Source organism: Procambarus clarkii, chromosome 10 (assembly GCF_040958095.1).
Source record: "Procambarus clarkii isolate CNS0578487 chromosome 10, FALCON_Pclarkii_2.0, whole genome shotgun sequence".
NCBI lineage: Eukaryota > Metazoa > Arthropoda > Malacostraca > Decapoda > Cambaridae > Procambarus > Procambarus clarkii.
In genome coordinates this window covers 23,463,711-23,487,844 of record NC_091159.1, presented here as the reverse complement: position 1 = coordinate 23,487,844, position 24,134 = coordinate 23,463,711, and the positions used below count along the sequence as shown (strand labels likewise).

Here is a 24,134-nt window from a genome sequence, read left to right as displayed (position 1 = left end):
TGGTGAAATTAGTAGTTTAAAGGCCGAGATAGTAGACAGATGCCATCGCACCTCTTTCTTGTGGGGAGTGGATAGTAGAGTGCTTGGCTAGTGCTGGGATGGACCATCACTGTCTGGATAGACATGCGAAGCTGTAAGTGGAAGGCCACTGCAGGAAGACAGGAGACTCAATGGCGACTTTAAGTACGTCAAACCTGCGGAAGGTTGGCGGGAAATGGTACAGTAAGGTTTTCGCGTGGCCATTTGTATTTTGTTCGACTGACGATGGACGCAGAAGCGAGCTTAATACAGCGCCACACTACCAAAGAGAAGCTTTTGTGCCGCTGTGCTAGGAAGTTGGCGATTAGACAATTCATCAAGGAGGTAAAGTCCCAGCTGCTGGACTCCTTCGGGTCCACGCCAGACCGGCAACCTTCACGGTGAAACTTAGGGAGGACTTGTGTACCGAAGGTCACCTCACCGTCACCAGCACCAGGCCAGGGAATGTGTGCCCTTCACGCGCCCAGCACGTCGTCATCCGGGTACAAATCGTCCAACGACCATCACAGCCTCCGAGTGAGGAACTCATCACAGTGATCGCTCGGGCGGGCACGAACCACATCTCTATCGATCGCTTGAAGGTGAGGCACTTTCGACACCGTTCCGGACACGCTCGAACCCGTGTCATGCCTGTGTTTACGCCTCCCAGGTCCCGTCTCAGTGCTTGACCTCTGAGGGCAAGACTTCATCATAGGTGCATAGGTACAAGCCTCCAGACACGGCGCCACTCGTCCTCTGGCTTGTGTTATAACAGATCAGCCTGAAGGGCCTCGTCCTGGGAACTGACGGTAGAGCGACAGTCTCGCTTCATGCAGATCTGGGTTCAATCCCCGACCGTCCAAGTGGCATAACTTGCACATAACCATACTTTTGGGAATAGGGGGCAACATGTACCTATATTTTTCATACATGTATAGCCATCACAATCTTACCAATTAAAAACATTTATAAACTCCTGGACTTTAATATCTAATTTACTACTAATAAATGAAGATTTTGAATAATATCTCTTCAACAGATTTACACAATTTTGTATGAATTAGTCAAGTGAATGATTTGTTCGTTTAAGAGATTGTAATCATTCAAGTGGTTGTACGAATTAATCAAAATTGTCGTGTAAATCTGTTAGTGAAAGACGTATCGAATCTTTATTTATAATAAATATTGAATTTGATAATATTAATGGAAATTCATGGAAGTGATGTGTACCAGCGTTTGTTACACAGACACGCGTGATACATAGTGGTGAGGGAGAGGGGGGGAGGGAGAGGGGGGGGAGGGAGAGGGGGGGAGAGAGAGAGAGGGACAGAGGTAAGGGAGAGAGAGAGAGAGAGGGACAGAGGTAAGGGAGAGAGAGAGAGAGAGAGAGAGGGACAGAGGTAAGGGAGAGAGAGAGAGAGAGGGACAGAGGTAAGGGAGAGAGAGAGAGAGAGGGACAGAGGTAAGGGAGAGAGAGAGAGAGAGAGAGAGGGACAGAGGTAAGGGAGAGAGAGAGAGAGAGAGAGAGAGGGACAGAGGTAAGGGAGAGAGAGAGAGAGAGGGACAGAGGTAAGGGAGAGAGAGCGAGAGAGGGACAGAGGTAAGGGGGAGAGAGAGAGAGAGGGGGACAGAGGTAAGGGGGGGGGGAGAGAGAGAGAGAGGGACAGAGGTAAGGGGGGGAGGGGGGAGGCAGACAGGGACAAAAGAAAAAGAGTGTGTGTGTGTATTAACCTAGTTGTGCTTGCGGGAGTTGAGCTCTGCCCTTTCGGCCCGCCTCTCAACTGCCAAGCAACTCTTACTAACTACCATTCCCCCCCCCCCCACCCACACACGTATTCATGTCACGGGCATGAATAACCCGTAATGTGCGACATAGTATTGGGCCGCCCACCGCGTATCCTTAATTGTCAGTTATTCCTCCAGAGTCATTGAGTCATTTGATGTCAATACCCAAGTATCCAGAGTGTACTTCTAACATGTAATCCCCCCCCCCCCACCTCCTCTCATTCCTTATAGAGTGAATACTAATTAGATTTTGGGGTTATTTGAGATAAGGACCAGGATACTTATAGCCGTGTCCACAACTACCCAGTAGGATCATTAAGATCTAAACCCCCCTTGCCTCCCTCCAGGTCCTTGTTCCGTATATCTTGTATGTGCATATCTTAGTACATATCTTATATCTATAATCATAGATTATTGATTATCTTAGTACATAGAAACGAAGTCAAAACTGAGGGTGGTGGCAGCAGTATTGCTTTGTTAGGCTGCAGCAGTTAACAACCCCCCTCTCGTTCACTACCACCACCTCCCATTAAAAGTGAGAGGAAGCCCGTTCGCAAACAGCCTGGTTGACCAAACCATCAACCAGGAGGCTTCGTCAGAGACCGGGCCGCCGCGGTGGGGAAGCTCAGAAATCAACGCAAGGTAAAGGGCTCAGGAGTCTAGTTTGACGCTGAAAGCTCATCTTGGTGGACACATTTGGGCACAAACGCGTAACCCCCTCCCCCCCCATCTCAGACAGACAGATACATAGACAGAGACAGACAGAGACAGACAGAGACACAGACAGAGACACAGACAGAGACACAGACAGAGACACAGACAGAGACACAGACAGAGACACAGACAGACACACAGACAGAGACACAGACAGAGACACAGACAGAGACACAGACAGAGACACAGACAGAGACACAGACAGAGACAGAGACACAGACAGAGACACAGACAGAGACAGAGACAGAGACACAGACAGAGACACAGACAGAGACACAGACAGAGACACAGACAGAGACACAGACAGAGACACAGACAGAGACACAGACAGAGACACAGACAGAGACACAGACAGAGACACAGACAGAGACACAGACAGAGACACAGACAGAGACACAGACAGAGACACAGACAGAGACACAGACAGAGACACAGACAGAGACACAGACAGAGACATAGATAGAGACAGACATAGACAGACAGAGACAGAGACAGACATAGACAGACATAGACAGACAGAGACAGACCGTTACTTACCCAACATCCGCACTAGGAGACCATTCTGGGCTGTTGTGTCCAGCGACACGCCTCCACCACGCTGCAAGGGAAGAGTCGTACGTCAGTTAGTTTACAGCTGTGTTTACATACAAGTCCACTACGGGCTCACCATAGCCCGTGCTACTTGGAACTTTTTGGTCTAAGTAGCGAATCTTAAAACAACAATGTGTTTACCACTATTATCAGCACATTATCATTCTAATCAAGATACATATTAATATATTATATATATATATATATATATATATATATATATATATATATAATAGGCAAGTTTAGGCAAGTTGTGCATAATATATATATTATGCACAACTTGCCTAAACACGCAAGAGAAGTTATACAACCTTAGAACACTTTCCCACTAGGAGATTTGAACCCTAGCCAGCACAGAAGCCTTACAGCAACTGGCATAACTGGTACGCCTTTAACCCACTGCACCACAGCTCAGACCCTTAAAAGAGATGGTAATTTCGGAGTATTTAAATCCCCAAAAGATCACCACCTCCCAAGGGCAACTAGAGCATAGTGTAGGCTACTCACGTTCTTTCATCAAATTCCTGTTAATATGGGAAAACTCTGTGCTGGCTAGGGTTCGAATCTCCTGGTGGGGAAGTGTTCTAAGGTTGTATATTATATATATATATATATATATATATATATATATATATATATATATATATATATATATATATATATATATATATATATATATATATATGTCGTACCTAGTAGCCAGAACGCACTTCTCAGCCTACTATGCATGGCCAGATTTGCCTAATAAGCCAAGTTTTCCTGAATTAATATATTTTCTCTATTTTTTTTCTTTTGAAATGATAAAGCTATCCATTTCATTATGTATGAGGTCAATTTTTTTTTATTGGAGTTAAAATTAACGTAGATATATGACCGAACCTAACCAACCCTACCTAACCTAACCTAACCTATCTTTATAGGTTAGGTTCGGTTAGGTAGCCGAAAAAGTTAGGTTAGGTAGGTTAGGTAGTCGAAAAACAACTAATTCATGAAAACTTGGCTTATTAGGCAAATCGGGCCTTGCATAGTAGGCTGAGAAGTGCGTTCTGGCTACTAGGTACGACATATATATATATATATATATATATATATATATATATATATATATATATATATATATATATATATATATATATATATATATATATATATATATATATATATATAAAATATATAAAAGCATGGTTTAACACCTTTATAACCCAAGCTAAGGACTCCTTGCCAGACCTCTACACCACTTTCGTTAAACCTGTGTTTTAGTACGTAATACGCATGTGTACTCAAGCCCGTGCGTGTGCGTGTATTGGGTAGGGGGGGGGGGAGATGGAGACAAGAAAAGTTACCTGCAGAAGACCTATTGACTAATACGAGGCTGCTTCTATATTATATAATCTAACCTACACTTTTAAAGTCAAAATTGTGCACTCAACACAGACGTAACCTTGGACTAGTTGCAGTGGAATACAAAAAAAAAATGTTCAAGACAAAGATCCACACAGGTTCGAAACTACCTAGAGCTGTACAAACGGTTCTTGAAACATTAGAGACTATGTGTCGGGAAGCCGTCGGTGCCCCCAGTACCTACTTTAACTTACTACCCACCCGACTACCCTTGTTGTAACTATTGCAACTATTTTCAACTATTCTGAGGCTCAATTCATTGTCAAATCCGGCGCTCAAGTTGTGGATGGAGGTGTACTCTTGTAAGACATTTCTTGTACTTGAGTTAATTGTTAAAATCTTTATGTGTGATACTGTTGCTTGCAGCGGCCCGCAGGCAGCCACACATCCACTACAGCCTGGTTGCTCCGGTACTTCTTGCTGTCCATGTCGGGCTGACTTGGGATCGCCTATAACAGTGCTTGCTCTATTATATATATACATTACAAGGTAGACAGCAATGATCAGAATCTACTTACTCTACGGGTCTTCACTCCAATTTCATGAGGGTCGCCATAGGAGCCGCCCTCCTTTTAGAGGGGGCAACGGAGCTGTACCCCCATCAGCCCATGTTAAGCGTGGGCGTGGTGTGGGCGTGGCGTGGGCGTGGTGTGGGCGTGGTGTGGGCGTGGCGTGGGCGTGGCGTGGGCGTGGCGTGGGCGTGGTGTGGGCGTGGGCGGGCAAGAGCGGGAGGTTCCTCCCTACAACTTCACACTGAGCACGCCGACATTTTGGCGCCATGCCGGTCACGCCCGCGGCTGTTCGTGTACACTCACTGGTCGACCTGTGTACGTTCCCAGGCGGAACACACAGGCCTATATGTACACCAGCCACGATGTGTAGGCTTAGGGGTAACGTGTGTACATAATTACTTCATTACGTTCACAATTCTCTTGTGTATGCTGGTGTGCCTGTGCACACCGGTCCAGTTGCGTCCACACCGGTCCAGTTGCGTCCACACCGGTCCAGTTGCGTCCACACCGGTCCAGTTGCGTCCACACCGGTCCAGTTGCGTCCACACCGGTCCAGCTGCGTCCACACCGGTCCAGCTGCGTCCACACCGGTCCAGCTGCGTCCACACCGGTCCAGTTGCGTCCACACCGGTCCAGTTGCGTCCACACCGGTCCAGTTGCGTCCACACCGGTCCAGTTGCGTCCACACCGGTCCAGCTGTGGGCACGAAGTCTCGCCTCTTAACCTTCAATCGCCCGATGAACTTGTTCCAGAGTTGTCTGGTCGGTCAAACGTTCATATGAAGCTGTGTATGGCATCTGCCTCACACACACTGAAGCTGTGTATTTTTTGTTCAAGATTCAGCTACTGGAAACAAAGTTCCAAGTAGCACCTGCTATGGTGATCCCGTAGTGGCCTTACCTGGCACAGGAGCGGGGATGTAACTTTTTCTGAATTCACTAGTTTCTAATATCTCCTTATCTCATTTGAGTAATTCAATTAGGTTTCTTCCTGTTCACGTTCCACTCAGGCAGGTAGATGGGGGGGGGGAGGAATTATCAAGGGAAAGCGCCTATACGCGAACTAGTGACTGTGCAAGAATGTAACTACTCTTGTATATATAAAATAAAAATAAATTTAATTTTCTCTTGATGTCCACGGTTGTTCCGGCAATATTTCTTATGCTCGCTGGGAGGGTGTTGAACAACCGCGGACCTCTGATGTTTATACAGTGTTCTCTGATTGTGCCTATGGCACCTCTGCTCTTCACTGGTTTTATTCTGCATTTTCTTCCATATTGTTCACTCCAGTACGTTGTTATTTTACTGTGTAGATTTGGGACTTGGCCCTCCAGTATCTTCCACGTGTATATTATTTGGTATCTCTCTCGTCTTCTGTCTAGTGAGTACATTTGGAGAGCTTTGAGACGATCTCAATAATTTAGGTTCTTTATCGCGTTTATGCGTGCCGTACATGTTCTCTGTACTCCCTCTATTTCAGCAATAGAGGGTGTGAAACCTCTGTTCGGCTTCAGTGGAAGCCTCGGGATCTTCGTGGGTGCAGTAGTACTCTAGGTTGCAATTGTTTTGACCATGTCGTGGCGTAGCCGACTAGAGCGCGTGCCTGGGAACACCCAGTGCATAGGTTCGAATACTCATCACGGCTCCAGTGGATTTTCTCAGAGATTCTGCTGCTACTCCGGATAAAAGTCGCCTCAAACACACAGTTCTTATAACATGCACATCTGACTTTAGGACGACTCAAAATAGCTGTCAGTAAGCCGTCTCTGCGACAGTGTAGTTCCTTCACAGTTCCCAATATCCAGCTTGGAGTCTCCCTGCTCTCTCGGCTGCCTTGTTTTATCCTATCGTGTAGATCTGGATAATCTTGGATAATCCTATCATTTACATCTGGGAGCAAGCCTGGAGAGGGTTCTGGGAGTTGTTCTAGTCCCCGAGCCCGGCCTGAGGCAAGGCTCGTCTCGTGATAACTTGGTCCAACAGGCTGTTGCTCAGACTTGCTTCGTGACCGACTTCCTGTAGTGCGGGTGTGGCCATCCAACCCGTTCTCGCAAATTCGTAAAGTCAATATTGACTTATTAACTACGTGCATAGGTGATATACTAAACATAATAGATACCCTTAAAAAGATTCATAGAAAACACCGACCTTACCTAACCTTGTTAGTATCTTAAGATAAGCATCTTATTGCTTCGTAATTACAATTATTACTTAACCTATACCTATTATAGGTTAGGTAATAATTGTAATTACGAAGCAATAAGATGCTTATCTTAACATACTAAGTAGGTTAGGTAAGGTCGGTGTTTTCTATGAATCTTTTTAAGGGTATCTATTATGTTAAGTATGTCACCTATGCACATATTTAATAAGTCAATATTGACATTAAATTTGCGAGAACGGGTTGGGCCATCACGGCAGGGCGCGAGGAGGGTCACCCCAAGATACGTCTTGAACATTACCTTCATTCACAATCAAACCTTCCAAGTTGAGCCTTGTCTTAGTCCCATAGTTCACACCCATACACGCTTTACATATTCACTCTCAAATAACTACTTTCCATGAGTAATTAAGATGACCAAATTCAACCATAACATTTAATTAGACTTTCATATCTCATAGCATTAAGAAAATTTACAAGTGGCCCCTTTAAGCATGTAATGTTGAACATTTGTGTACACACGAGTCCAACTTTGTACGTTCAATTGCCCAACTATAAACATTATTGTGCAGACTGTACACACCAAGATGAGCACGCCACCTCAAGATGTGTGCATTCATTTACATATTAGTGCAGTAATTGGAAAGATAATGTTTACGATCTAATTATATGTATATGTGCTCCTCCATTAGGGAAAGATATCTTCCTGGTGATGGGTAGATAGCGTGTGTGTAAATGTTCAATATTATGCTGTACTGTGCTTGAAATTCATGAGAAATAAGCACTAGCACTTACCTTATTACATTAAGTGTTTATTAACAGTTCTAAAGCGAAGAGAAATGTAATTGGAGTGTACATTGTACACCCACTGGTGTACATTGAGGGCGTAGCGTACACTGACCTTACTGGCATCCCAGCACGCGCATGCGCGCTCGACTCGTCGCCCATGTTTGGCGCGAATCTGCAAGATCTTCCCGCCAACACCGCCATTGTTGACGTTTGTCACCACACCCCGCCCGCCCCTCGCCAACATTCCTTCACCACCACCACCCACAACACTACGACTATCTTCACCACCACCACCCACACCACTACGACTATCTTCACCACCACCCACACCACTACGACTATCTTCACCACCATCACCCACACCACTACGACTATCTTCACCACCATCACCCACACCACTACGACTATCTTCACCACCATCACCCACACCACTACGACTATCTTCACCACCATCACCCACACCACTACGACTATCTTCACCACCATCACCCACACCACTACGACTATCTTCACCGCCACCACCCACACCACTACGACTATCTTCACCGCCACCACCCACACCACTACGACTATCTTCACCACCATCACCCACACCACTACGACTATCTTCACCGCCACCACCCACACCACTACGACTATCTTCACCGCCATCACCCACACCACTACGACTATCTTCACCACCACCACCCACACCACTACGACTATTTTCACCGCCACCACCCACACCACTACGACTATCTTCACCGCCACCACCCACACCACTACGACTATCTTCACCGCCACCACCCACACCACTACGACTATCTTCACCGCCACCACCCACACCACTACGACTATCTTCACCGCCACCACCCACACCACTACGACTATCTTCACCGCCACCACCCACACCACTACGACTATCTTCACCGCCACCACCCACACCACTACGACTATCTTCACCGCCACCACCCACACCACTACGACTATCTTCACCACCACCACCCACACCACTACGACTATCTTCACCACCACCACCCACACCACTACGACTATCTTCACCGCCATCACCCACACCACTACGACTATCTTCACCGCCACCACCCACACCACTACGACTATCTTCACCGCCACCACCCACACCACTACGACTATCTTCACCACCATCACCCACACCACTACGACTATCTTCACCGCCACCACCCACACCACTACGACTATCTTCACCACCATCACCCACACCACTACGACTATCTTCACCGCCACCACCCACACCACTACGACTATCTTCACCGCCACCACCCACACCACTACGACTATCTTCACCACCACCACCCACACCACTACGACTATCTTCACCGCCACCACCCACACCACTACGACTATCTTCACCGCCACCACCCACACCACTACGACTATCTTCACCGCCACCACCCACACCACTACGACTATCTTCACCGCCACCACCCACACCACTACGACTATCTTCACCACCATCACCCACACCACTACGACTATCTTCACCACCATCACCCACACCACTACGACTATCTTCACCACCATCACCCACACCACTACGACTATCTTCACCACCATCACCCACACCACTACGACTATCTTCACCACCATCACCCACACCACTACGACTATCTTCACCACCATCACCCACACCACTACGACTATCTTCACCACCATCACCCACACCACTACGATTATCTTCACCGCCACCACCCACACCACTACGACTATCTTCACCACCATCACCCACACCACTACGACTATCTTCACCACCATCACCCACACCACTACGACTATCTTCACCACCATCACCCACACCACTACGACTATCTTCACCACCATCACCCACACCACTACGACTATCTTCACCACCATCACCCACACCACTACGACTATCTTCACCACCATCACCGACACCACTACGACTATCTTCACCACCATCACCCACACCACTACGACTATCTTCACCACCATCACCGACACCACTACGACTATCTTCACCACCATCACCCACACCACTACGACTATCTTCACCACCATCACCACCTTTTAACGTTTTCGTTTCAACTTTCCTATCTTGATAGTTACACAACCGAATCACGTACTTTTTTTTTATTATTCTTGCATATATGTACATGTCTACATATGTACCAGCTTCTTTAGATTTATTTCACCTTCGTAAAGGCACATTAATCACAATCTGTTGATTACTCTGTCTTATATGCGGGAGAATAGACCTCGCACCCTGCCTATATAGGACTGAAGGAAATGTATACATGTTGGTTAGCATTGTAAAAGGACTGTAATTACCTTGTTTGGTTGAGTGCTCAGTAATCCGCTACACAATACGTAGTTGTTCAAGTCCCTTACCCTACAGAGGTTATCTTGAGGGTTATCTTGAGATGATTTCGGGGCTTTTTAGTGTCCCCGCGGCCCGGTCCTCGACCAGGCCTCCACCCCTAGGAAGCAGCCCGTGACAGCTGACTAACACCCGGGTACCTATTTTACTGCTAGGTAACAGGGGCATAGGGTGAAAGAAACTCTGCCCATTGTTTCTCGCCGGCGCCTGGGATCGAACCCAGGACCACAGGATCACAAGTCAGCGTGCTGTCCACCCGGCCGACCGGCTCCGGCTCCCGACCGGCTCCCTGTCCATGGAGGACAGGCGAAACTGTCTAGTCACGTCTATGAGAGGAAAATACTGAACTACCATCATCATCACAACCACAACTACCACCTCGTAGCGTGGAACCCGCATCTCATGACGCCCAAAACTGCTTAAACCAAGTAAAGCGGATGTTTGTAACGAGACTAGTACCCGAATAGAGGGCATTGAGCTACTAGGAAAGATTAATGGGAAATCAATCTCATCCTTAAAGGACACGAGGAACAGATAGGACATGATCACGACATAGAAGATATTGATGGAGGCCAAAACAGACTCCCTCACCAAGCAACACAGCGCCTCCCTCCCCCTCACCCCGAGGCTCCCGGCAACACATCCTTGCCAACGTCATTACATAAAAAAAGCTAAACAAAAAATACAAATTGGAATGTTGTAGTCAGACATGAGCAGGAGGCAGCGTGGAAGGTTAGCTTCGTGTGGAGGGAGGGACACGGTGTGTGGAGGGAGGGACACGGTGTGGGGAGGGGGGAGGGAGAGAGGGAGGGAGGGAGGGCAAGAGGTGGGGAGGGAAGACAGACACAGGTAGGGATCCCACAGCCCGCTAGTCCACCTGGGGAGAAAAGAACTTGGCAACCCAAGATCTTCAAGAGAAAACTAGATCATTTTCTCCAAGGAGTGCCGGACCAAGCGGGCTGTGGTGGGTATGTGGGCCTGTGGGCCGCTGCAAGCAACAGCCTGGTGGACTAAACTCTCAAGTCAAGCCTGGCCTCGGGCAGGGCTTGGGGAGTAGAACAACTCCCAGAACCCCATCAAGCAGGTACCCCCCCCCACCCCCTGCATCGTACCAGGAAGGTGTGAAGAGGGGGGAAACATGAATAGCACCTGTACCAATCTGGATTGGCGAGGCACCAGACAGGCCCAGTCATAACAGCAGGCTGTAGCTCTGGGGCCCGGCTCTTGCCTCAACCACCGTCCTGTAACGTATCTCAGAAACGAAATTAAAATGAAAAAGAAATACTGAAGTAATGAGTGGGGTTTTGGGGTGAGGGAGGTAGAGAGGTGGGAGGGAGGTTGGAGGGAGGTTGGAGGGAGGTTGGAGGGAGGTGGGAGGGAGGTGGGAGGGAGGTGGGAGGGAGGTGGGAGGGAGGTGGGAGGGAGGTGGGAGGGAGGTGGGAGGGAGGTGGGAGGGAGGTGGGAGGGAGGTTGTAGGAGTAAGGGAAGGAGTCGGGAGTAGCGAGGAGTGGTCAGGTGAAAGGGAAGGTTTGAAAAAGAGGCGGAGGGGGAGAGAGAGAACACAGAGGAGGAGAACACTGAGGAAGAAGGTAGAAAGGGCTGCCACCATCTATTCTAAAATCAGTACATACAAGACAAGGAATGGAACTTGCTTGTATCACAATTTTCAAAGATGCTGTTAGCATGTATTAACGGGAATCGTGTACTTGTTCATGAAAGAATAGGTCAATAAACTCAGTGCTCCACACTCTAGCTTGCAATATATAAAAATCTAAAATCTAGGGAACAAAATTAAATACAATTTAAACAATAAATTCATCAATTATATATTTAACATAAGCATCATAGTTCAAGCAATTTAACTTAATGTTCATTACGTCAAGATTAATATGCAATGTGAGTCACCACACAAGATATTGAGGACACTACGACTGTCTGTCCCTAATAATCACTCAACACCTTAAGTTCGGAAAAAACGAAATAATTCACCTTAACGTTCAGCTCACCAAGTCTCTGAGCCTAAGTTGGATAGAGGGGGAGGGGGGGGGGGGAAACAGTCGACAGCCAGAGTCAGGAAAGATTCACAGGTTTCGTAATGGTTGCGTAAATGCTTGACGATTCCTCCAGTCTGCCGGCTGGAGCCTCTGGCCAACGATCTAATTCTCGCTACTGCTCAATCTTGTGTCTGATCTGTTTCGAATGTACAGTTCCCCGAGTATTTATGGGGGGACCTGGAGCTTAGCTCTGACTACTAAGATAGCCTCAAGCCATCTCTACCTACAACGCCTTAAATGGCAGCTTGTTTGAAACACACACCTGGTTACCTGTCTCCAATTATCAGGTAAGCAGAAAGTAAGGTCAATTCACACGACCTGACCCCTGGTCAACTTGTGGTCATTAACACTAGAGGTGTAACTAATTACTACAGGCCGACAGTCTGGCGCCTCAAATCCTGTCTGGCTGACTCGTGTTGTATTTACCTAGTCATGTTTGGGGCGGGTTGAGCTTTCGACCCGCCTCTCAACTGTCAATCAACTGTACTAACTACTCCCCACCCCAACACACACAGGAAACAGCTCCGTAACAGCTGTCTTACTCCCAGGTACCTATTTACTGCTAGGAAACAGGGGCACTTAGAGTGAAAGAAACTTTGCCCATTTGTTTCTACCTAGTCCGGGAATCGAACCCGAGCCACAGAATTACGAGTCCTGCGCACTGTCCACTCAGCTACCAGACCAGATACATGTATGTGTATATTAAGCACAACACACCTGTACGGTGTTACAGTCTAAACTGGCGTAATAATGGACAGCAAGTCTAGTATTTCCTCTAGGACGGTGTACCGCTGGACCTCGTCTCGGGGTGACACTGTCCACTATACTCCCTGGTGTATTGGTATGCCTTGTTAATACTGGGAAAGGAGTGGCACTTCACATGTACATCAATGAATTTACAAAGAATTACGAGTGTTTGTATGGATATACGCATTTTGTATTTGGGCATGTATGTATGCGTGTATGAGTGCGTGCGTGTGTGTGTGTGTGTGTGTGTATGTATTCGTAATCTCTCACGACATACATCAGGTGTCGAGGATTTGACCTTCGAACTAACCTCATTCCACACTATCTTTCTCACCTCTTTCTCTCGTACAGGCCACAGAGGTACACACACACACAGGTAACCATTTACGGGCTCACCATAGCCCGTGCTACATGGACACTTCGTTCTGAGTAGCTAAATCTGAAACAACCATATACATTAAGCATACATACAACTCTACACACAGCTACAGGTTTGTACAGGCACAAACTGTGGTACACACAAGACACCTGTTAACCTATGGTTTACCTGTAGGCGGGTTCAAGAGTTGTTATAAGCACAGTTCACAACCTGAGTAATGATACACTTCCTGTAGAAACTTATACGAAACATATATTTTTATATGTACAGGAAACATAAACGAATGAAACACACATAATGACGGAAACATTATAAAGACCTCCAAAGGCTGCCTGATCAACCTGCCTGTAATTCATTCGGCAGAATGCGAGCAGCGGCATTTAACAGCCTGGTTGACCAGACCACCAACCAGGACACCTGGGCGAGGATTCATCCAACACTGACGCAATATCTTACGAAACCTTTATATCTTTCAAGAATCATGGCGGATTTGTCTACATTGAACAGTGTATGAGCTCCGAGGCACTAAGAGTATTTATAACCACCACCACCTTGGGTTGTGATGTTTCTAGGCTGCAAATGCAATAGTTGTTTCTAAGCAAAGCAACAGCCTGTTGGATCAAGTTATCACAAGTCGAGCCTGGCCTCAGGCCTGGGAGTAGAAAAACTGCCGAAACCCTCTACAGGTATGCTCCTGGTAAACTGTTTAATAATTATAAACAAAGTCGCCGTAATTGAGGAAAGATTTACAGGTTTCGTAGTGGTTGCGTAAATGCTTGACGGCTCCTGGTCAGAGACCGGGTTACGGGGATATTGATCCACGGAACCACCTCAAGGTACTAGACCCCAACCCATCGTCCAGTGATGATAGTACTTATAGTAACTGTGGAAAGTACCAACAATTAGTGACGGTCCGCAAATATTGAACTTTTTGTACTTTTTAATTTTATAGAGTACAAAAAATAGCATGAAACCATATCTTCTTAGGCCTAGTACAGCAAATACATTTTCTACATTAGGCCTAAGACTGCTACGGGAGGATAGGTTAGAATCACTATTCATGTTTATGTTAAAAACACTTTCCATTTAGTCAAATTCAATAATATACAAGTCAACTTTCTGGTGGTCATACAATCATCATACAATATCCAGGATAGACGGAACAAAAAGCCATCAGTGAAATTGAGGTAAATCCAAAATGTGTTTCTCCTATACAAAATAATGATAAAAAAACGTATCAAGTATCGGGCCTCTGCGAAAGGGAGATGGAGCCGTCACAGATGACAACAAAGAAATGAGCGAAATACTGAGGAATCAATAAGACTGTTTTCAGCGAATCACTAAAGATTGATAACCCAAATGCATTTTTCCATGGATGTGATACCAATATCAAATCAGATGTCACCTTATCCCCACTGGATTTTGAAGAAGCCATAGACAGTATGCCTATGCACTCTGCATAAGGCCCTGATTCTTGGAACTCCATATTCATCAAGAACTGTAAAAAGCCACTATCGCAGGCCCTTTACATTCTTTGGAGACAGTCTAGATACTGGCGTTATCCCCTGACATACTAAATATAGCAGAGATAGCACCACTCCATAAAGGAAGAAATAAGACAGACGCAAAAAATTACAGACCGATAGCACTATCACATCATAAAAATCTTTGAAAGTCCTAATTAGCAAGGTCACAAAAACATGTTATCACAGCACCTCCATAACAGAATCACAGAAGTTCCAGGTATCATTTGAAGGGATTTGACCATCTGTATCTGCAGGGGTCTCAGCCTCCAGTCACAGGAGACCAGAGGTCAGCCTCCACCAGCCACAGGAGACCAGAGGTCAGCCTCCACCAGCCACAGGAGACCAGAGGTCAGCCTCCACCAGCCACAGGAGACCAGAGGTCAGCCTCCACCAGCCACAGGAGACCAGAGGTCAGCCTCCACCAGCCACAGGAGACCAGAGGTCAGCCTCCACCAGCCACAGGAGACCAGAGGTCAGCCTCCACCAGCCACAGGAGACCAGGTCATCACGAAGTCTTAGCACGCCAAGGAGTCGAGATTTTAGAAGTCACTCTTAAGAGGTCCCAATGTCAGGAGGTCACAGCTTCCTACACAAGTGAGGGATGACATCCCTTCATCTCTCCCCCCCTCCCCCCCATCCGCTCCAGGATGTCACCATGGACTCATCTCCGGCCCAGCTGCTTTGATAAGCTGATAGTGATGTCCGACACACACACATAAAAGAGCCTTCACGACTCGTGATAACTTGGTTCAACAGGCTGTTGTGCTTGGAGCGGCCCGCAGGCCCACTACAGCCTGGTTGGTCCGGCACTTCTCGCAAGAACTTATCTAGGTGTATCTTTAAGACATCCACCTTTGTTCCGGCAATATTTAAAATGCTTGCTGGGGAAGGTATTGTTGCTCCCTTTCATTTGATTTTTTGGCTGGCTATGACAAAATATAACAAACTCGTATAATGAAAGACTACAAGAAGTTGCAGGATAAAATGGACAACCTGAAAGAATGATTAAAAAATATATATAGAACAGAGAATCTCAAATCTCAAAAGCATTCCCAGGACATCCCAGAGAACTCCCAGCATAGTTCACAGCCCTCCCCCAAGAGTAGTTCACAGCCCCCCCCCCCCCATCCCCCCGGCGCAGTACACAACCTTCCCAACAGCCGTAGCCTCAGCAACCCGCCTAACCTTAACCATCCGATGCATAGAAAACGTAAAACATTAAGCGAGTTGTTACTATGCCCAACAGGTTATAACGCAGGTTTCCATAGCTTACAAAACGCGACGGGGGCCACCTCCCACACCAGGTGTGGCCTAGTTAGCATGAGAACCCTGGCTACGGAAGCCAGCTGAAAAGCAGGTGGAGATAAAGCAACCAGGGCAAAGGTGGTGGGCTGGTAGGTGGGCTGGGGGGTTGGGACGTGGGTTGGGACGTGGGTTGGGACGTGGGTTGGGAGGGGGGAGTGAGGGTGGGCTGGGCCTGGACATAGTAAAGTCTGCTACAAAATCAAGACGTAACTTGAATGAATAAAAGGTAGCTATGGAGCGAAGAGAAGAGAGATGGAGAGCGAAAGCGGTTGTGCTGTAAGGAGGTCATGGCCCGCAGCACCTAAGGCCCCACCAAGATAACACTGTAATTATCACCGTCTCTCTCACTGTAAGGTTTTCACACGCACGGAAATGACAGACTAAACACGAAGAGTTAGCCTTCTCTCTCTCACAGTGTTCAGGCTCCACACACTGCTACCTTGGCTCCACTCTCACACACGAAGAGTTGGCCTTCTCTCTCTCACAGTGTTCAGGCTCCATAAACACGAAGAGTTGGCCTTCTCTCTCTCACAGTGTTCAGGCTCCACACACTGCTACCTTGGCTCCACTCTCACACACATCAACAAATGACCAGTTTCTTTCACTTAATGGCTCTGTTTACCCTATTGGTAGCAAATATGTACCCAAGAGTCAGCTGCTAAGAGCTGCATCTCTTCTACATCTCTTGTGCGTCTGCCTGCGTCTGTGTCTGCATCTCCCTTGATTCAAGTCTGTCAGTGCTGACATCATGTCTAGGCGCCTTATACCAAGTGCGAGAGAGGATTACACAGGAGTCCACCACACGGTAAAGGAAGATGCACCTTGCCTCACCAAACTTTACACAGTGTAAACCTGTCCCTCTCCTTATTACCCTAGATCAAGGGCGCCCTATACAACAATGAACACACAGGTAACATTCTTGCTTGTATCTCGACCACTCTCCAATGCTAATCAGTTGATGGGAGATGGTAGGAGGCTGTTAGGAGGAGGGTGGGGAGGAGGATGGGAGAAAATCATGACTGGGCGGAGACGATTTGGGAACGATTGGGGGTGGTGGGGTGGGGGGTTGAGGGGGTCTTGTTACCTTCAGCTGCCCCAAGTCACTCTGGGTTATTGTTATAAGACACGAAATGGAGGCCACTTGGTCATTACCACGGAGGTCGTGGGGGGAAAATGTATAGGGTGGGAGGGGGGGGCTTGTGGTGCCAGTGGGAGGCTTAATACCTGCTTGATGCCGTTCTGGGAGGAGTTCTCCCCCAAGCCCAGCCCGAGGCCAGGCCTGACTTGTGACAGTTTGGTCCAACAGGCTGTTGCTTGGAGCGGCCCGCAGGCCCACATACCCACCACAGATCGGTTAGTCCTGCACTTCTTTTAGGAAAACAATCTAGTTCTCTTGATGTCCACGGTTGTTCCGGCAATATTTCTTATGCTCGCTGGGAGGGTGTTGAACAACTGCGGACCTCTGATGTTTATACAGTGTTCTCTGATTGTGTCTATGGCACCTCTGCTCTTCACTGGTTCTATTCTGCATTTTCTTCCATATCGTTCACTCCAGTACGTTGTTATTTTACTGTGTAGATTTAGGACCTGGCCTTCCAGTATTTTCCACGTGTATATTATTTGATATCTCTCCCTTTACCTTTCTAGTGAGTACATTTGGAGAGCTTTGAGACGATCCCAATAATTTAGGTGCTTTATCGCGTCTATGAGACGCGATAAAATGACGCGTCGCATAGACGTCATGCTATGAGAATGACGTGTTCATGTTGTTCCTATCGACAGGAGTTCGATAGGAACAACATGATAACCAATAATATAAGACAGCAACTTTTAATTGCCTGCAGGAATGGATCCAGACTCTCAATCATGGGCGATTTCAACCATGGAAAGATAGACTGGGAGAATGGGGACCCACATGGAGAGCTAAACTCCTGGAAGTGGCAACAAGGAACGTTCGGAGCCAACATGTCAAGGAACCCACAAAAATGAGAGGAAATGAACCAGCTAGACTCTGCCTGATATTTACCTTGAATGAGTCAGAAATAAGGGAAGTCAAATTTGAAGCCCCCATAGGAATGATTGACCACAGTGTATTGACATTTGAGCATCTGGTAGAGGTAGGAATAACCTATCCAAGGATGCGATTGGAAGGGAGAAGACTAAATTATCAAAGTGGAAAGTATGACGAGATCAGAACGTCCTAATGAGAATACCATGGGAAACAGAACTCAAAAGACTGTACAGGATTTGATGGACTACGTCACCCAGAAGTGCCAGGAAGCTGCAGACAGGTTTATCCTGGCCCAAAAGGAGAAAAATGAAAAGCAACAAGAATCCATGGTTCAATCAGGAATGTAAGGTAGCTAAGTAATTGAATACAAGATCATGGAGAAACTACAGGAATAATAGAACACCAGATAGCAGGAAAGGATAGCAGAGGGCCAGAAATGAGTACTTCAGAGTGAGGAGAGAAGCAGACAGTATGAAAATGACATCGCAAATAGAGCCAAGACCCACATCCACCTCAGGAGAAAAACAGCAGTGAAGGAACAAGTGATGAAACTGCAAAAAGGGAAGAACAGATACACAGAGAATGACAAGGTGGTGTGTGAAGAACAAGAAATTCCAGGAGTTCTTCACAATAGAAGAAGAAGTCCCTGCACAAAATGAGGAGGCGGCAAACCAAGTAACCTTGGAGGAATTTGACCTCACCAGTGATTAGGTCAAAAGGAATCTGTTGGAACTGAATGTGACAAAGGCTGTTGGGCCTGACAGAATCTCACTGTGGATACTAAAAGAAGATGCAGAGGCACTAAGTGTGCCACACTCTATGGTGTATAACAGGTCACTGGAAACAGGAGACCTACCGGAAAGCTGGAAGACAGCTAATGTAGTCCCAATATACAAGAAGGGTGACAGGCAAGAGGCACTGAACTACAGGCCAGTTTCCCTATCTTGTATACCATGCAAGGTGATTGAGAAGATCGTGGGGAAAAGGCTCCCCTGGAAACACAAACCGAAACTGTCTCTATTTTCCGCTTGTTACAACTTGTAATAAAGTTGTTATATCTTGGCTTAATGTGTTTATGACGTATTAGAATGTTGTTACAACTTGCTATATTGGTTGTTATAACTGGTTAGGAAGTGTTAAAACTTGTTCGAACGTTGTACCAACGTCGTAGTTTCGGTGTGTGTTTGGCGGGTCGTAAAGCATCTGGAGGGAAATAGCTTTGTAACACTACCATCATGGGTCCAGAGACGGTAAATCATGCCTCACAGGTTTAATATAATTCTATGACCAAGCAACAAAAATTAGGCAAGAAAGAGAAGGGTGGGCAGATTGCATTTTTTTGGACTGTCAGACTGCCTTTGATACAGTACCCCATAAAAGGCTGTTACAAAAGTTGGAGCAACAGGCAGGAGTAAAAAAAATAAGGTGCTCCTGGGGATAAGGGAGTACTTAAGAAACAGGAAACAGCGGGTAACTGTGTGGGGAAAACATCAGTGGCGAGATGTCACCAGCGGAGTCCCACAGGGCTCTGTACTTGGACCCATCCTGTTTCTAATTTATGTAAATGATCTTCCAGAGGGTACAGACTCATTCCTCTGAATGTTTGCTGATGCAAAAATTGTGAGAAAAATCAAGACAAATGAAGATATAGAGACTACAGGATGATCTGTACAAACTGGAGGAATGGTCTAGAAAATGGCTACTAAAGTTCAACTCGGGAAAGTGTAAAGTAATGACATTAGGCAAAGAAAGCAGAAGGCTGAACACAAGTTACCGAGAGGTGAAATCCTGCTGAGTCAAATAGAAAGATCTAGGGGTTGATATCACACCGAACTTGTTCCCAGAGGCCCACATCAAAAGGATATCATCAGCGGCATAGAATAGATTGGCCAACATATGAACTTTTAGAAACTTGTGTAAGGAATCGTTAAGGACCTTGTATGCCACCTATGTCAGACCAATCCTGGAATATGCAGCTCCAGCCTGAAGTTCATACCTAGTTAACACAAGACAAAGTTAGAAAAGATTCAGAGGTATGCCACCAGAATAGTCACGGAACCGAGAGGTATGAGCTACGAGGTAAGGCTAAGGGAGTTGAAACTCACGTGCCTGGAAAACAGAAGAGTAAAGGGAGACATGATAACCACCTACAAAATTCTCAGGGGAATTGACAGGGTGGAGAAAGACAAACTCTTCAGCACGAGTGGAACACGAACAAGGGGACACAGGTGGAAGCTTAGTACCCAAATGAGCCACAGTGACATTAGAAAGAATTTGTTTCAGTGTCAGAGTAGTTAACAAGTGAAATGCATTAGGCAATGATGTGGTGGAGGCTGACTCATACACAGTTTTAAATGTAGATATGATAGAGCTCAGGAATCTGTTCACCAGCTAATTAACAGTTGATAAACGGGACCCAAAGAACCAGAGCTCAACCCCCGCAAGCACAACTAGGCGAGTACAGATCTACATTGTGGCGCCGTAAAGAGGATGTTTACGGTGCTGTCTGTGACTATCAGTAAACACAGCGGGGCCGGATAGCTCGACAGCTGGCTCAACCCTCACTACGTACCTCTACATCCGTCACACAACCTGCCGGATATTCCCCCAACCAGTCAATCCGTCGGTATTCAAGCAAATCGAGCAATATATACATGAGAGCTGCACGAGGACCATCGAGCACACACTAACACTAGACCAGAGAACAAGAGACAATAGGAAGCGCAAAATAGACCTAGTGGAAGAGTAGAGGTGTCATAGGCACACACTCAGAACATTGTATAAACACACAAAAGGTCCAAGGCACTTCAATCTCATCCGGGAACGCAAGTGGATGTTCTTCAAGAGGCAACTGGCCAAATTCCTGCAGGAAGTGACGGATCAGGCAGGTTGTTGTGGATATCTGGGCCTGCCGGGCTGCTGTAAGCAACAACAGGCTGATGGAGCAAGTTATAATCAAAACAAGCCTGCTTGCCTGCCTGCTAACCTGCTTGTTTCATAACTATAAACATGTTATAGTTACCTGCATCCGGCCAGTAGGTTAGCTAGAGTCTGGCTGACCTGCTGGCTGTCTGGCTGGCTGTTTAGCTGCTAGACAGCCAGACAGCCAGACAGGCCAGCCAGGCCAGCCGCTGGAGTCGCAGAGAAGACTGTATAATCATTACTTCTTCCTTATTTGCATACTGGTCTCCTGGGATGTAAGTGTTTAGCATCCTACGGACACATCACAGGCCTTCCCTGCCCTGTGGCGGCCCTGCTCCACGCTTGCCGTCTCGTGTAGCAACTTTCCCGGCTTCGAAAGTCATTTTCTCACCTTTGGAGAAATTTCAGTTTCGGATGGGAGAAAGCCTAGTGAATATTTACCAAGATGGCGGCTGCAGCGTCGCTTCTGGAGAGGATGTTTTGGCGCCTGAAGGCAGAGGCGAGGGTGCTGGAGACCAGGATGAGAAGAGGGAAGATGATTGGCTGCAGGTAGCTTGAAGTAACCAATCAACAGCTGTAACGTACATCAGTGTGATCTTCGTGGCCTCTCATTGGTCAAGATCGTCTCACTGCACGCTGAGATTTAGTGGCAAGCAGACGCAGCAACTGAGCTCTTGGATTTGTGATACAAATACGCGATTGTTATGCATGCTGAAACTTTTTGAAGTATTACGGGTCTTATAGCAACCCAAGGAGCAGTCCAGGTAACCTTGAAAAAGAGTGTCATTTCTCAGAGAAATTGCAAGCTGAGCGCAGCAGTGAGAAGACTCGTTGGTCAGGGACCATGAATTGACGTCAGACGTCCAGCTTCATAATTGACGTCACATGCCCAGTTCTATCGTGCAGAGGGCCAATGTATAAGAGTCACTCTTCAACTTGCTCCGGATGCGCCACATTTTCCGAGGACACTCCCAGTACCAGGAGGTATTGCTGAGGTAAGAAGTGCAGTGAAGTCAGGGTTGCATGCAAGTGCAACCCTCACTTGGATTACGCATTGAGAGGCTTGAGGCAGTTAGTGTGATAGCCAGCGGCACCAGGGAGACACTGGTATGAGCAGTCATAGGCTATGATTTTTGTCAGCCACTCACATTAGCAGTTTTAAATTGGGGAGCGCAGTAACCCCAGCCATGGGGAGCAGGTGGCTGAGCGGACAGAACACTGGACGCGTGATCCTGTGGTTCCGGGTTCGGTCCAGGGCGCCGACGAGAAACGATGGGCAGAGTTTCTTTAACCCTGATGCCCCCTGTTACCTAGCAGTAAATAGGTACCTGGGAGTTAGTCAGCTGTCACGGGCTGCTTTCTGGGGGTGGAGGCCTGGTCGAGGACCGGGCCGCGGGGACACTAATGCCCCGAAATCGTCTCAAGATAACCTCGAGAAGAAGCCAACAGCTCTAGTGGTGGTAGTCCTCTGGGAGGAGACAACCTAGCATATGCCGCTGATGATATCCTTTTGATGTGGGCCTCTGGGGAAATGTTCACTGTGATATCAACCCACCAAATGAGCCACTGATATCTAGTTACAAGTGCTCAGTAGTAGTCTAGGGTCAGATTCACGAAACCGTTACGCAAGAACTTACGAACGTGTACATCTTTCCTCAATCTTTGACGACTTTGGTTACATTTATTAAACAGTTTACAAGCATGAAAACTTGCCAATCAACTGTTGTTATTGTTATAAACAGCCTCCTGGTGCTTCGGAGCTCATTAACTGTTAAATAATTGCAAACAAAGCCGCCAAAGATTGAGAAAAGATGTACAGGTTCGTAAGTACTTGCGTAATCGTTTCGTGCATCTGGCCCCCTGGTGGCGAAAGGCACTCAGTAGTAGTGTAACGAGGCACTTAACGAGAGCCCTAAGGTTCTCATTAAGTCACTTGCACACCTCAGGCATCGGCAGGTAGCTTGAATTACACCAAGTTTGCAGTTAACAGCCGCTCTTGAGAGCCTCACCCCGACAGACCTCTCCAGTTCTGCCAGAAACTCTGCATGTTTCTGGCCTTGCAACAGTGCAACAACACCAATGGTACTCTCACTACCCAATGTACCTTCTTGTATATATATAAATATATCTACTATTTGAGTGTTGAAGTTGCAATGGTTTTTCCCGCGCGCTCATGACGACACTTGGAGCAAGGAATTAAGACATAACTGACAGTCAGCTGACAGTCACCAAGGCACTGGTGTAGCCAAGTAACTGGTGTAGCCAAGTAACTGGTGTAGCCAGGTAACTGGTGTAGCCAGGTAACTGGTGTAGCCAAGTAACTGGTGTAGCCAAGTAACTGGTGTAGCCAAGTAACTGGTGTAGCCAAGTAACTGGTGTAGCCAAGTAACTGGTGTAGCCAAGTAACTGGTGTAGCCAAGTAACTGGTGTAGCCAAGTAACTGGTGTAGCCAAGTAACTGGTGTAGCCAAGTAACTGGTGTAGCCAAGTAACTGGTGTAGCCAAGTAACTGGTGTAGCCAAGTAACTGGTGTAGCCAAGTAACTGGTGTAGCCAAGTAACTGGTGTAGCCAAGTAACTGGTGTAGCCAAGTAACTGGTGTAGCCAAGTAACTGGTGTAGCCAAGTAACTGGTGTAGCCAAGTAACTGGTGTAGCCAGGTAACTGGTGTAGCCAAGTAACTGGTGTAGCCAAGTAACACTTCCCTCCCAGTTCCCCTCTGATGTCACACTGTTCTAAGGAACAATTTAGGATCTACGTATTTGAGTTCGCATTGTCTACGATTATTCTTGCATGATGTCCGAGACGACTTGTGAAAGGTAATCATCTATTTGGTCTATTTGTGCTTGGATTGTGACAAGTACACC

The 24,134-nt window shown here is 46.9% G+C and overlaps 1 protein-coding gene across 13 annotated transcripts in view; it reads right to left on the bottom strand.

The window, feature by feature from the left end:
- Positions 1–24,134, bottom strand: part of LOC123746522 (uncharacterized) — a 200,480-nt gene that overhangs the window by 34,909 nt on the left and 141,437 nt on the right. For all 13 annotated transcript variants that reach the window (XR_011227978.1, XR_011227979.1, XM_069321729.1 and 10 more), the window contains exon 2: positions 3,055–3,115. Coding sequence is in view for 11 of the 13 variants with exons in the window: in XM_069321729.1 (XP_069177830.1) it covers positions 3,055–3,115 (61 nt within the window). In the remaining 2 variants the exon portion in view is untranslated. The remainder of the gene's footprint in view (positions 1–3,054; positions 3,116–24,134) is intronic.